Source organism: Chlorocebus sabaeus, chromosome 13 (assembly GCF_047675955.1).
Source record: "Chlorocebus sabaeus isolate Y175 chromosome 13, mChlSab1.0.hap1, whole genome shotgun sequence".
Classification (NCBI taxonomy): Eukaryota; Metazoa; Chordata; class Mammalia; order Primates; family Cercopithecidae; genus Chlorocebus; species Chlorocebus sabaeus.
The window spans coordinates 19786701-19801311 of record NC_132916.1 but is presented as its reverse complement, the minus strand read 5'-3'; the positions used below and the strand labels follow the sequence as shown (position 1 = coordinate 19801311).

The 14611-nt window shown below is 43.2% G+C and overlaps 1 protein-coding gene across 7 annotated transcripts in view; it reads left to right on the top strand.

Moving 5' to 3' along the window:
- MTHFD1L (methylenetetrahydrofolate dehydrogenase (NADP+ dependent) 1 like) overlaps positions 1 to 14611 on the top strand; it is a 233869-nt gene that overhangs the window by 86712 nt on the left and 132546 nt on the right. For all 7 annotated transcript variants that reach the window (XM_038001118.2, XM_038001115.2, XM_073022353.1 and 4 more), the window contains 3 exons: positions 1500 to 1576; positions 5750 to 5890; positions 10454 to 10522. In XM_038001118.2, the coding sequence (XP_037857046.2) occupies positions 1500 to 1576; positions 5750 to 5890; positions 10454 to 10522 (287 nt within the window). The remainder of the gene's footprint in view (positions 1 to 1499; positions 1577 to 5749; positions 5891 to 10453; positions 10523 to 14611) is intronic.

The following is a 14611-nucleotide window of genomic DNA, read 5'->3' as shown; positions in this document are numbered from 1 at the left end:
AAAAATTAACCAGGCAGGTGGCAGGCATCTGTAATCCCAGCTACTTGGGAGGCCGAGGCAGGAGAATCGCTTGATCCCAGGAGGCGAAGGCTGTAGTGAGCCGAGATCGCGCTACTGCACTCCAGCCTGGGTGGCAGAGACTCTGTCTCAAAAAAAAAAAGAGAGACAATGTCTCGCTTCCATCTCCCAAATGGGAGTGCAGAGACACAGTCATGGTCATTGCAGCCTCAACCCCCCAGACTCAAGCAATCCTCCCACCTCATTTTTGTATTCTTTGTAGAGACAGGGTCTCACTGTGTTGCCCAAGCTGTTCTCATATTCCTAGGTGATCCTCCCACCTCGGCCTCCCAAAGTGCTGGGATGACAGATGTGTGCCACCACACCCAGCCAGTAACTAAAATTCAAATAAGCCAGTGAAGAAAATAAAGAGAACTGGTGCTTGCTCTAATCACCATTGACTTCCCCCCCCCCCCGTCACTCCCAACAATACTACTTTATTTACTTTTGCTTTTTAAAATTGTGGTAAAATATACGTAACATAATATTTTTTCCCCATTTGTAAGCACACAATTCATGGCATTAAATACATTCACAATGATTATACTATTATCACTGTCTATACCCAGAACCTTTTCATCATCCCCAACAAAAACTCCTTATCCATTAAATAATTATTCCCCTCTTCTGCCCCTGCCTATTCTAGGTACTTGATATAAGTGGACTCATATAGTACTTGCCTTTCCGTATCTGACTTATTTCACTATGCACAATGTTTTCAACATCCATTCATGTATCAACATGACTTTCTTTTATAGCCATATAATATTCCATTGCCTGTCTGTGCCACATTTTGTTTATCCATTCACCTGTTAGTCGCTTCCTCCTTTTGACTATTTTGAATAGTGCTGCTATGAACATGGATGTACAGATATCTGAGTGTCTCCTTTTGGTTCTTTCAAGTAATGCCAAGAAGGGAAGTTGCTGGTTGGGTTTTCTTTTATTTTTTTTTTTGAGAGGGAGTCTCACTCTGTCACCCAGGCTGGAGTGCAGTGGTGCAATCTCAGCTCACTGCAAGCTCCGCCTCCTGAGTAGCTGGGATTATGGTGTGCCTCAAGTAATTCTCCTGCCTCAGCCTCTTGAGTAGCTGGGATTATAGGTGCGCACCACCACGCCTGGCTAATTTTTATATTTTTAGTAGAGATGGGGTTTCACCATGTTGGCCAGGCTGGTCTCAAACTCTTGACCTCAAGTGATCTGCTCACCTCGGCCTCCCAAAGTGCTGGAATTACAGGCGTGAGCCACCGTGCTTGGCCTCTAGCAGATATTTTTTTGTTTATTTGATTCTTTCTCTGTGTCTACCCACTAGATGGTCAGTTTGGGGGAACCTGACCTTTTCTCTTTTACCCTCTGCAACTTCCTGAGCATCAGAACAATGCCAGACACACACCAGGTGGCTGGTCCATATTTGTCGACTGAAGAACTAATCTGTTCTCTTTCAGTACTGGATACAAACGACCGATTTCTACGAAAAATAACCATCGGGCAGGGAAACACAGAGAAGGGCTATTCCCGGCAGGTAGGTGGTGCTTTCTTCCCGCTCTGTTCTTATGTTTGTTTCCACCGGCCTGGGAGCTCACTCTTTGCCTTTCTTGTCTCATCCCCAACCTGTTGTGACCAGTGGTTCTCTCACTGTTTCAGGCTCTCAGCAGAGCTGAGAGAGGATCAGAAGACATAGCTCCAGTGTCTTTTTACCATCTTTTCTATGTATGTTTACTTCATTTTCTTTTTTTCATGTATGTTTCCAATTGTGTTTCTAGGAAGAGCCACTCAGGGTATTCTTTGAATATAAATTCTTACTTATTTTATTGGGAACCCAGCCAGGTAATACTACATCTGCATAACTGATAAATGAAAATCTCAGACACATTACTCAAATTTCATATATCAAGGAAAAAACACCTAGTTATTAGACTTAATAGCATGAGGATTTTTTTAAAAGGATAATGGCTTATTAATACAAAAATGGGTTATTAATAAAATACAGAGAATGCAGAAGAAAAATTATGATGTCTGACTTCACTGTAATAGATATTGGATGTGCATCAATGGCACTTAGGGAATACAAATTAATGCCTATGATTTTTCATCCAGGCACAGTGGGCTTCTAAATTGTGTGTTTTTTTTTTTTTTCTTTTGAAGTGGTTAGAACCTGTACTTTTTAGTACAGTTTTAGATTTATGTCCTTTATGTTAAGTTTTTATTAGTGAAAAAAGAGTCACTTGTACTTTAATAACCAATCCTTACACCAAATAGACTTGTGACCTTTTGAAGTGTCTTGAATTAAAAAGTGAATATAAGTATTGGATTAAGAAGAGAAACTAAGTTCGTGGACCTCGTCTCCTCCCAGTCCTGCAACTTACACACACAAACAGATTTCAAATATCCATGCTAGCAAACTGGAATCATTGCCATGAAGTTTTAGAAAGTTCTGAAAAATAGAAAGATGGAATTAGATTGATGAATAAAAGGACAGCCCAAAATATGGTGGACTTCCATCCTTAACAAACATTCTTGCTTTTCATGTTCTTAGCCTCTCCTGCTAAAGTGGGAGTTTTATAAGAGCAGAGGTTATTCCCCTTTTTGTTTGCTGCTGTATTCCGTATGCTCAGAACAGAACTTTGTTACATATAGTCATAGGTGTTCAGTAAATATCTGTTGAACAAGTGAGTAGAGTAAGTAAAAGACAATTTATGAATACAGAACTGAAATGCCAACATAAAAAAGATATTCATGAGTAATCATAAAACTGCAAATTGAAACAATGGAGTATCATTTACCTAGGAGCTTGTCAAGTGAAAATAGTAGGTACTAAATGCTAGTGAGGATGCAATGAAATGGGGGCATTTATGCAGTGTCAGTGGGAGTGGAAATCCTTTTAGGATGAGTTTGTTATTACTAAAATTTGAAATGACCCAACAATTACAACTTTGGAACTAAAAATATTTTAATAAAAAGAAGAAGAAAATGTGTAACATGCAGAAAAAAGTTCTGTGTATTAGGATATTTGTTGTGCCATTATTTGCAGTGGTGAAAACTGGAAACAATCCAAACGTCCAACAGTAGGGATGGTTGCATATATTTAGTCTGCCATTTTGTCCCACGGGAGAGCTGAAATTAATAAATGTGTGTATAGGTGTCATGACGTGAGTAGAGAGCTCTCATACACATTGGAAAGGTTGTAAAACCCATTTTAAAAATTTGAAGTAAAATACTGATAGTGTAAACCTGTTTATGTTAAGAAAAACCCAGCGTGTTTACTTACATTATAGGCACTTACAACTTATTTGTGCACATATGTGCCTAGAATGAAAAGTAGAAAGATGTATACCAACTGTTGGCATTAATTGCCTGTGTAGTGAAACAGGCCCTTTCTCTGCATAGTTTTGTACTGTTTAGGTACTGGAGAGATGGAAGATTCACAGTGGCCTTGATTTCAGTGCCTACTCTGTGCATTGTATTGACAGTTCCATTACGTATATTAGCACATTTCATTTGTAGCGGATTTACAAATGAGGAAATTGGGATGTTATGTTAAAAAACTTGCCCAAGATTATATCTTGTGTTGCTTTGTGCATAGATATTTTTAAGTAAAAAAGGGTTATAGTCTATTTAAGAGCTTTAACTGCTTTTTATTTATCATAAGACTATAGTGAAGACATCTTTTTAGGTCAATAAACGTAGACCTGTATCTTCATTTTTAACGGCCACATCATATCTTGTAGAGATACCGTAGTAGCTTCAACTATTTCCCTGTTAATGAACATGTAGAGTGTTTGCAGTTTCGGGCCATCAAAGTAAGCTGTAGGAAGTATACACATATATTTGTGTGTATACTTGTTGATAATATCCTTAGGATATTATTCCAGATGTGTGATTGCAGAGTCAAAGAGGATACAAATTTCCAATGTTGACATATGTTTTGACATTACCTTCTAGGAAATTCATATCAATTCACATCCTTGCCAATATCCCATATTGGCCTTTGTGTGAATGAGTGATAAAATCCCTCATTTGCCCTATTGTGAGTATTATGCATTGCATACCTGTATCAGAATATTTCATGCAATCCATAAATATATACACCTACTATATGCCTACAAAATGAAAAGGTAAATACTAAATCAATAAATGTGTGATAATCTGACAAGCAATAAAAATTTCATTTGCATCTTTATATGATTTTTGAAATATTTTATTTGCAAAACAAAAATGAGCAGCCTTCCACTATGCATGTCGTTTAATCATTAAAGTGAATAACAGTGATACTTCAGTTGACCCAGTTGGTTTCATTTTTTTTATGCTCAAGATGCGAAATCTTGTAACAATTACAAATGAAGAGCTTGAATATGGATTATATATTATTCTTATTTACACAGCTAATATTTTAAGAATATATCTAGTCTCGTGTTTTATACAGAAAATCTCAGTATTAGTCATTTTCTCATATGCACTGTTTATAATGGAATGGTAGTATAGAGAACCCTATGTTTCATACATTGAAAAACCGCTTATGTTTGGAATGAATTATATTGAGAATGTAATAATTGAATATAGTTGTATTTGACTTTCAGGTAATATTTTTTCACTAAATCAGTGACTAATGCAATCTCAACCAGGAAGTAGCCAGAAAGCTCCTTATTTCCTTCATTTCCTTACTTGTCAGTGACGGAAATGGATAATAAAATGTCTCATAAGGTGATCCCACCAGGGCATGGCCATTCTCTCTCTGCGTAAGCTTGAACTTGTCTGGCTCACACTCCCCTTGGGAAGAAGAGAATTAAGCTGGGGCGTAATGAAGTGGTTCTGTCCAGAGAAACATTCCTAGTGGCTGCATTATGAGGAGGAGGAAGTACACATTCCTGTGTCCCTTTTATTTCATATTGGACTTTGTACAACAATGGAGCCAGGGCCAAGAGATGGGAATAGGAAGTCCTAGAACTTTTTGCAAAAAGTCTCTGCTCTCTAGCTTTCACTGCTGAAAGCTTCAAGATCTGATGTCGCCATACCCTCCCGGGCAGCTGAAAATTGAGTCTGTGCCACCAGTTGACTGGGGTGCCCTCCCTGCTGTGTTCAGATCCAACTCTGGGAAAGTAGCCTCACATGCAGGAAGCCAGCATCTTTCACTGCCCCTCATCTCTGCGCCAGACAGACAATGCAGCCTTCTTGACAGACCGATTACTAACGGGGAGGTGGTCCGTAGGCTAGTCATTAATTCATCTGATGCCTATTGCGTGTCTTCTGGGTTTCAAGCTCCATGCTGGGGATTCAGAAGTGAACCCGCCTAATATAGCCCCTGCCTTCATGGCGCTTGCGGTCCAGTGGTAGACTGATAATGACCACACTAGACTGATAATGACATTAGTAATCAATTGAGTCTGAGACGTGCTACAATAGCACACCATGTGGTAGTGCTGTGAGCGGGCATAACAGGGGTCCTAACCCAGCCCACCCCTTGCTGAGCAGAGCATGACAAAGAGCACATTCCCCGTGGGAGGCCATCCTAGGGAGCACCAGGCATGAGCCCTGCATGGTCCAGACATGCAGAAAACTGATGGAATTGCATGCGTGGCCTTTGGAGGGTAGACTCCCTGGGCCTGCACTTGCTCCTTGACTGAAGTCCAGCTCCTGGTGGAAATGGCCGTCCCATTGGCACTGTCACTGACCGCTACCTGTGTTTGGGCTGGTTCAGGCGCAGTTTGACATCGCAGTGGCCAGCGAGATCATGGCGGTGCTGGCCCTGACGGACAGCCTCGCGGACATGAAGGCACGGCTGGGAAGGATGGTGGTGGCCAGTGACAAAAGTGGGCAGCCTGTGACAGCAGATGATTTGGTGAGTGTTTCCAACCCGGAAGCTTCAGGGAGTTTGTTACCAGAAAAAGAAAGGCTTTCCTCCTTTTATCAGTGGGTGTAATGAAGATACAGAAAAAGTTTCCACACACACATTTCTTTCCTCACAAGCATGTTTGTCTGACCGCTTCCTAATGTTCTCATAGTCATACATGACATGACTGGAGCCAAAACACGTGAAATTTTTTTCCGGAGCTTTCCTCCATCCTTGCCAATCCTGATCTCTGCTTCTACCTGGGCTGGGGAGGAGTCATCCCGCTGCAGTCACTCGGCAACTTTTAAAAAATGTACCTTCTATGCCTGCCTGAAATTGAGGGCAAATCACCTTTCCAAGGAACAGAAGGAAGTGGCTCTGCTTCCATGAATAGGAAAATAAAGTTAAAATAGGCACATTTCTGGCACCAGCTTGGCTTATTATTTAATTTGGGGCCTTAGATTTGGGTTTCTTATTATAAAAGCAAATCTCTACCTCAATCAGTCTTGCTTTTCTAGTTCCCCTTTGAGTAGTTGTGGTGCTTTCTGTAAAGCTTTCATGGAACACCATTGCCTTTTTTAGTGCTTTTTCGAATTGGCACGCTAATCTTCTTTTCTTCTTCCTCTTTGTAGTGTAATAACAACCTTTCCTGTTAACTTTTTTTTTTTTTATTTTTTTTGAGACTGTCTGGCTCTGTTGCCCAGGCTGGAGTGCAATGGCATGATCTCAGCTCACTGCAGCCTCTGCCTCCTGGGTTCAAGCGATTCTGCTGCCTCTGCCTCCCGAGTAGCTGAGATTACAGGTGTGCACCACCATGCCCTGTTAATTTTTGTATTTTTAGTAGAGATGGGGTTTCACCAGTTTGGCCAGGCTGGTCTTGAACTCCTGACCTCAGGTGATCCACTCACCTCGGCCTCCCAAAATGCTGGAATTACAGGTATGAACCACTGCACCTGGCCTTTTCCAGTTAACTTAAACTCCACATATTCCATAGGTGTTTTGTTTGCTTGCATTTTTGTATATAAGTGCATGGGTGTGGACACAGGCCCCTAAGATAGCCATTACTCCAAATTTAAGCTTACTTTCCCATATACTGAATCCCCTACAATAGTGGAACTTAAAATGCACACTGGCGATTGGTAAGCAGTTGTGAACAGACAAAGGCAAAGTCATATTTTATTAATTTCAAGGGCTTAGGGTATAATTTGAATCCTTTTTCAAAGTGTCCTGATTGTTTTCCAGCTGCTTTTGGAGAAATGAATCTAACTCATCTCAGAGGTCTTGTCAGGTAAATTCAGTAGATACAATTTATGTCCGCAGCCTAAGGAATATTTCATATAAAACTTAAAGAGAAAACCCTCAGGTTGCTATAAAAGTGCTGCTTTATTAAAATGACAAAAATCTCACTATTTCTATCTAAACTAACATACTAAAATTTCTGTCTAAATACATTGCTCTGTATTTTATTAATTTGTATAGCAATAAATATGTGTCAGGAACAGTTTTGAAACTTAATCCTCAAATACTACTACCTTAAATTTATTTATTTATTTATTTATTTTTATTTTGTTTTTGAGATGGAGTTTCGCTCTTGTTATCCAGGCTGGAGTACAATGCCGTGATCTTGGCTCACTGCAACCTCCGCCTCCCAGGTTCAAGTGATTCTCCTGCCTCAGCCTCCCAAGTAGCTGGGATTATAGGTGCCCACCACCACACCCGGCTAGTTTTTGAATTTTTAGTAGAGATGGGGTTTCACCATTTTGGCCAGACTGGTCTCGAAACTCCTCAGGTGATCTGCCCACCTCAACCTCCCAAAGTGCTGGTATTACAGGTGTGAGCCACCACGCCCAGCCCTTAAATGTATTTTTGTGTGAGTGTATGGTAAAAATCTTGGATCTGGAAGAAACCCAAAGATTACTCTTTTCAGTTATCTTTTTAAATAAACTCTTTATTTCTCTCTTTAATAAACTCTTTTTAGTTATCATTTGTGTTTCTTGTTTGCAAAAAGTACCTAATTTATTCAAATTGTGCTTCATCCAGTGGGAGCTATTGAGAGTTGGCCACCCATAGAAAATTGAGGGAAGATTTTAGGAACTGCTGAAGGTTTCTGCCACATGCATGATTCTGATATACCCTGGAAGAATGGTCTGAGCCCTCCTGACAGGGACACAGAGTGTGGAATGCTAGCAGCACACAAAGGGTGGCAGCGCTTGCCCTGCACGTGACAGCACAGGCACTGAGATGTGTCCCAGAAAAATGAGCAGGTAGAAACCTACCTGAGACATCCAACAGAAACATCCCTCTTAACTTCCTTCCTCCTTTAGTTTTTTGAATCAGTTTATTTGGTTGGGAAGTGTAAGCAAGGATAGTGTGCAGAGAAGTAGGAAAACTACTCCTCTTCTTCACCTGCTGTGCATTAGCACAACAGGACAACTCTCACTGAGCCCTCCTGTCCTGAAGATTTCTTTCTTCTTTTCTTTTTTCTTTTTTTTTTTTTTTGAGATGGAATCTTGCTCTTTTGCCCAGGCTGGAGTGCAGTGGCGCAATCTAAGCTCGCTGCAACCTCCAACTCCCAGGTTCAAGCGATTCTCCTGCCTCAGCTTCCTGAGTTGCAGGGATGACAGGTGCCTGCCACCACGCCTGGCTAATTTTTGTATTTTTAGTAGAGATGGGGTTTTGCTATGTTGGCCAGGCTGGTCTCAAACTCCTGACCCCAGGTGACCCACCCACCTTGGCCTCCAAATGTGTTGGGATTACAGGGTGTATGCCACCATGCCCAGCGTGTCCTGAAGTTTTCATAGTGAACCATCTTCGTGTATGTATAATGAGTGGGTTGTATTCATATCATGTGTGTGTTATACAGTGAGGTAGATTTCAGTTATATAGGAATATAGTTAATAACAGTGTATTCCTGAAAATTGCTAAGAGAGTGGATATAAAGTGTTCTCACCACCAAAATGATAACCGTGAGGTAATACAGAAGTTAACTAGCTAGGTTTAATCATTCCACAGCATATATATATTTCAAAACATCATGTTATACACAATAAATACATACAGCTTTATCTGTCAATTTGAAGTTAAGGAAGAAAATAGATTGGATTTTCTTACACCTTTTAAATGATTAAATATTGTAAAAATAGAAACCAATCACATGCGAGAAACATTTACTACTGTTGGTGATAAAAGTACAGGGAGAATGTAATGCACTTTGGAGTGATGAAGATTCTCTGGATGCTGCCACTGCATCTGCTAGCGCCGTGGCATACTGAGGGAAAATGGCACTGTCTTCCGATGCTATGTACAGCAAGGGATAGCACCCTGTTTTCCCCGCTAGAGCTACCATCACAGGCATTTGCTCATGTTATAGCCTTCCAATAACTAATATGTTGAAAACACTAAGACACCACTTAAGGTCTTTACAAAGCGAGATGGAATTGGAAAAAAAAGAACAAAAGGCCAGGCACAGTGGCTCACACCTGTAATCCCAGCACTTTGAGAGGCCAAGGCGGGTGGATCATGAGGTCAGGAGTTTGCAACCAGCCTGGCCAATATGGTAAAACCCCATCTCTACTAAAAATACAAAAAAAATTAGCCGTGTGTGGTGGTGCGTGCCTGTAGTCCCAGCTACTGGGGAGGCTGAGGCAGAAGAATCGCTTGAACCCTGGAGGCAGAGGTTGCAGTGAGCCGAGATCATGCCACCGCACTCCAGCCTGGACAACAGAGAGAGATTCCATTCTCAAAAAAAAAAAAAAAAAGGAAAGAAAAGAAAAGAATGTGAATAGTGACATCACGTTAAAAAGTAATAATAAACTTTAACCTTGTGGCCTTTTTTTGGCACATTTCTCCCGCTAATTCTCATGCATCATCCCTGTTCTCTCTCTTCTCTGTCTTTTCTTCATCCAGTAATAGAGAAAGAGGACTTAGAAGGAACTCAATCCAGTACTTCCTAGGATTGGAAGGAAGCCGCCTTATTTCATGTATAAGTGGCACCAGCTTGACTATAGGAAGAGAGATAGCGTGAAGCCTTTCAGATCTAAACTAGAAAGCTTTCAAATGTGGTAGTTTGTTGAGTTATTCTCTCTCTGGAATGACTGATGTAGAGATGGTGAGAAATCAGAGTGGGCGATTTTAGACATTTCCCTTTACCCTACTTCATTCTCGCTCTGTACAGAGCCTTGTTTCTGCTCTTCACCTTATTTCTTTGAGCAAGAGTAAAGCCTCTGATTATGAAAACACACAGTCCGTAAATTGCCAGAAAACACATTTTCTTGCACTGAAAGATTTGTTTTCTGGAAAATCTCATAAACACCATCAAGGAAGGTTTCGGAAGAAGGTCAAATGTCCTTCAAAATGCTATTTCCCTATCACCGTTCACATCTTAGTATGACTGACATCTGTTCTCAGCTCTGATGGGGAGGGATGGACAGAGACAGCAGCACTGTCCCCTGTGGCCCGGGGTTGCCTGTGGGGACGCCCACCCAAGAAGCGGGCTGGAGAGAAGCACCAAGGGGTTAGCCATTGCCAGGATGATCTTTTGTCGGGACTCTAATGTTTTTCTCTCTCCTGTAGGGGGTGACAGGTGCTTTGACAGTTTTGATGAAAGATGCAATAAAACCAAACCTGATGCAGACCCTGGAAGTAAGTGATTTTCTTCTTATAGTAATTGTTTGTATTAACTGAATTGCCACACAGTGTGAACATTTTTAGCCAATATGAGGCAGGCATAGAGCACACCTGGGGCAGCAACGTGCTTTGCAATCTCAGAAAGAGTGAGGCTCTGGTTAGGAACCTGTATTAGTCCATTTTGACATTGCTACAGGGAACTACCTGAGACTGGGTAATTTATGAAGAAGCATCAGAATAACTTCTTGGCCAACCAAAAAAAAAAAAAGTTTAAAGTATATTCATAGCTTCTTTAATATGAGTTATGTCTTGGCTTAATTGACCCGAGTAGAAACTTAGAAAGTCAGTGTCTGAGGCAAGGCGTGGTGGCTCACGCCTGTAATCCCAGCTCTTTGGGAGGCCAGGGTGGGCAGATCATGAGGTCGGGAGTTCAAGACCAGACTGAGCAATATGATGAATCCCCGTCTCTACTGAAAATACAAAAAAATTAGCCGGGTGTGGTAGCGCGCACCTGTAGTCCCACCTGTACTCTGGAGGCTGAAGCAGGAGAATCGCTTGAACCTGGGAGGGAGAGGTTGCAGTAAGCTGAAATTGCGCCACTGCACTCCAGCCTGGGCAACAGAGCGAGACTCCATCTCAGAAAAAAAAAAGAAAGAAAAAGAAAAAAAAAAGAATGTCAATGCCTGTCTAACATTTCAATAGGTTGTATGGCCATGTTTACAATACAGTTTCTGTTTTCCCTTAATCTCTCTTCATCATTGAGTTGTGGATTTTTTGGTTTGCTTTTGTATTGTTGTTTATTTGTTTCCAAGCAAAATATAGTAAATGCCAAGAAATGCTTTCCAGGAAAGCATACTGCATTCCACTGTATAAGGATATTGTTTTTGTACATGACGTGCCCTGCTCTTGTCTTCACTGAACTTAAATTTTTTGTCAAGTTATCTCCATTTCAATCTGGTTTTCTAGTCATACTCCTTTGATTTAGTAATTGTCTAATTCCCGACTCCTAGCTAGTGAGACCTCAGGGTTTGGGCCCAAACCCCAAACAAAGAGGCAGTTTCTGGGCTAATTGAGTAGAGACTAATGGAAGGGTAGGGGTAGGGAACTAGGGAGACAGTGATGTCCTGGTGAGTGTTCAACAGTCAGCACTCTGGGGAAAGAATTCCTGGGTTATAGCATTTGCCAGTTTCCATGCTATAAATGATCCCACCATGGCCAGTCCTCTGGCTCCCTTCCATCTCAGTAAATAAACATGAGAATTGGGGGAAAATTTGCACCATCAAGTGGTACAAATGGGCTATTTGTCCTCAAGCTGCAGTGGGACAAAGGGAGGTGGTGGAGGTGAGCAGAAGGCAAGTATGTTGGGGGAACGCAGCAGCAAGGCAGCGGAATATCCATCCGTTTATTCATTCATTCAGCTGGTAGAAAGCTGAGTTTGAATGGTCGTTGTGCCACGTACTAACCATGACTTGGGGTAAGTTACTTTGTATTTCAGCCTCAATTTTCTCCCGTGTAAAATGGTGAAAGTAGCAACAACTAACCTGACAGTGAAGATTAAATATTTATTTAAAGCATCACATAGACCAGTACAGTATAGTAGGGGCAAAGGACACAGCAGAGAAATAACTATTCAACGTCCCTGCCCTCTTGAAGCCTCCACTCCAGTGAAGGAGGCAGGCCAAAGGCAAGTCAAGAAACACACAGCATGTTAGTTGGTGGTAAGGTCTGGAGAAGAAAAATCAGATGCCTTGAGGGACACAGTGACGTGGGGTGTGTGTGTCTGTGCCTGCCCGCCTGTTAAAGCAGTACCAGCACAGAGCTGAGTAAACCAAGGGGGTGAGCCATGCACGTGTCTTGAAGAGCATTTGGACAGAGGGTTACCTTTAGTGCAGAGGCCTTGGGCAGCAATGTGTTTTGCAATCTCAGGCAGAAAGAACCGAGGATCTGGTTAGGATCCCGTATTGGTTTGTTCTCGCATTACTGTAAGGAACTACCTGAGACTGGGTAATTTATGAAGAACATTGGTTTAATTGGCTCACAGTTCTGCAGGCTGTACAGGAAGCATGGCTGGGGAGGTCTCAGGAAACTTAAAATCATGGTAGGAGGCAAACGGGAAGCAGACAGGTCTTCACATGGCAGAGCAGGAGAGAGAGTGAGGGAGGAAGTGCTACACAGTTTTAAACAACTAGATCTCATGAGGACTCACTCACGAGCATGAGAACAGCAAGGGGGAAACTCACTCCCAGGATCCAGTCACCTCCCCCAAGGCTCCTCCTCCAACACTGAAGGTTATAATTCGACATGAGATTTGGGTGGGGACACAGAGCCAAACCATATCAGAACCAATATGACAGAAATGGGGGGACTGGCCAGGCACGGTGGCTCACGCTTGTAATCCCAGCACTTTGGGAGGCCAAGGCGTGCAGATCCCTTGAGGTCAGGAGCCTCAAGACCAGCCTGGCCAACATGGTGAATCCCGTCTCTACTAAAAATACAAAATAAATTAGCTGGGCGTGGTGGTGGGCACCCGTAATCCCAGCTACTTGGGAGGCTGAGGCAGGAGAATCACTTGAACAGGAGGTGAAGGTTACGGTGAACTGAGTTTGCACCACTGCACTCCAGCCTGGGCGACAGAGCGAGACTCTGTCTTTTAAAAAAAAGAATAGAAAGACATGGGGGGACCATTTCTGAAGGTGTCCAGTGAGGGTGCAGCCTGAAGGTGTCCCCTGAGCTAAGGAAGGGAGGACTGAACACCTTTGAACAGGTGTCTGCAGCCCCGGGGGAGGGGTGCAGGATGCGTAGGTGCCAAGGCCACGCCGTCCTGCAGCAGGTTGTCCTTCCCGTCTTTCCTCTCCCCTGGTCCTTCTGCCAGCAGGCACGTGTCCTCAAAGGTAGATCATCTTAAAAAGCAAACAAGAACATTTCAAAAACCTCCCGCCCTATTGCATCCTCGTCTAGCTCCTGCCCGGCTTTTGTCTGTCATTGGGGTCTCCATGTTAACTGACCTCGGGTGCCACCTCTCCTGACTGCCCTTGTCCAGGTCACTTGTCCCTCGGAGACACCAAGTCTTTGTTGCCCTCCCCTCCTCAGAGAAGCTCAGCAGTTTGACACAGCTGCCCTTGTCTTCCTTTGGGAGCATCTGGTTCCTCTGGCGTCTGGGGTCCCTTCCTCCCCAGGCCTGCTCACTGCTCCTCCTCTGCTTTGCTGGCTTCTCTGATGACCCCTCACCTTTCTCACCCCGTTCTCCTCCAGGATTAGCCAGGTGATGACTCCCAAACTCTTGTCTGGAATATCATGCACCTGGAATTTCAGACTTGCAGGTGTAGTTACCAGGAGCCATGTGGGTGGGTAAAAGCCATTTCAAACTCATACATAAACCAGGACCCACCTCCTACTTCCTTCCAGCTTGCTACTTCCCTGAAACCTACCCAGTCATTCAAGGCAGAAACCCGGGGATGATCCTGAGGCCTGTTTTCCCTTCCCCACTTCCTGTCTCCATTCCTGCCAAGTCGTCCTTGGTTACATGACTCTGCCCTGTCCACGGCGCTCAATGCCTCCCTCCTTCCGGCTTCAACTGCCAGCCCGCCCCACCTGCAGCAGTGCAGCAGCCTCCCAACTAGTCTCTCTGCTGCTACTCTTCTTCCAAAATACTCTCTCTCCTCAGCAGTCGTAGAGACTGAAACCTAATCAAGCCCTGTTGCCTTCCTGCTTGGAGTTCTTCCGTGTTTCCTTCCTGGTCTGAAAAGCCCCTGGGATCTGGCCCTTGTCCCTCCCTCCTCCCTTATCCTCATCTTTCATCCTCTGGGGGCCCTTTGCATGGCTGACACCACTACCTGGGCCACTTCCTGATATTCTCATGTCCAGCTCCTTCGCCTCCCTCAGGTCTCATGTCATGTAAGCATCAACTGCTCAGAGAAGCCACAGGAATATGCAACCCCCGTCCGTCTGCTGTCATTGCAGTGCATAGCACAGAATGCTGAGAGTTTCCTATTTCGTTGTCCATGTTCTATATTTCTCCTCCCACCGGGATGAGAGCAGGACCTTTTCCATCCTGTTCACCACCATATCTCCAGCTTCTAGAAAGTGCCTGACACCTGTTAGAGG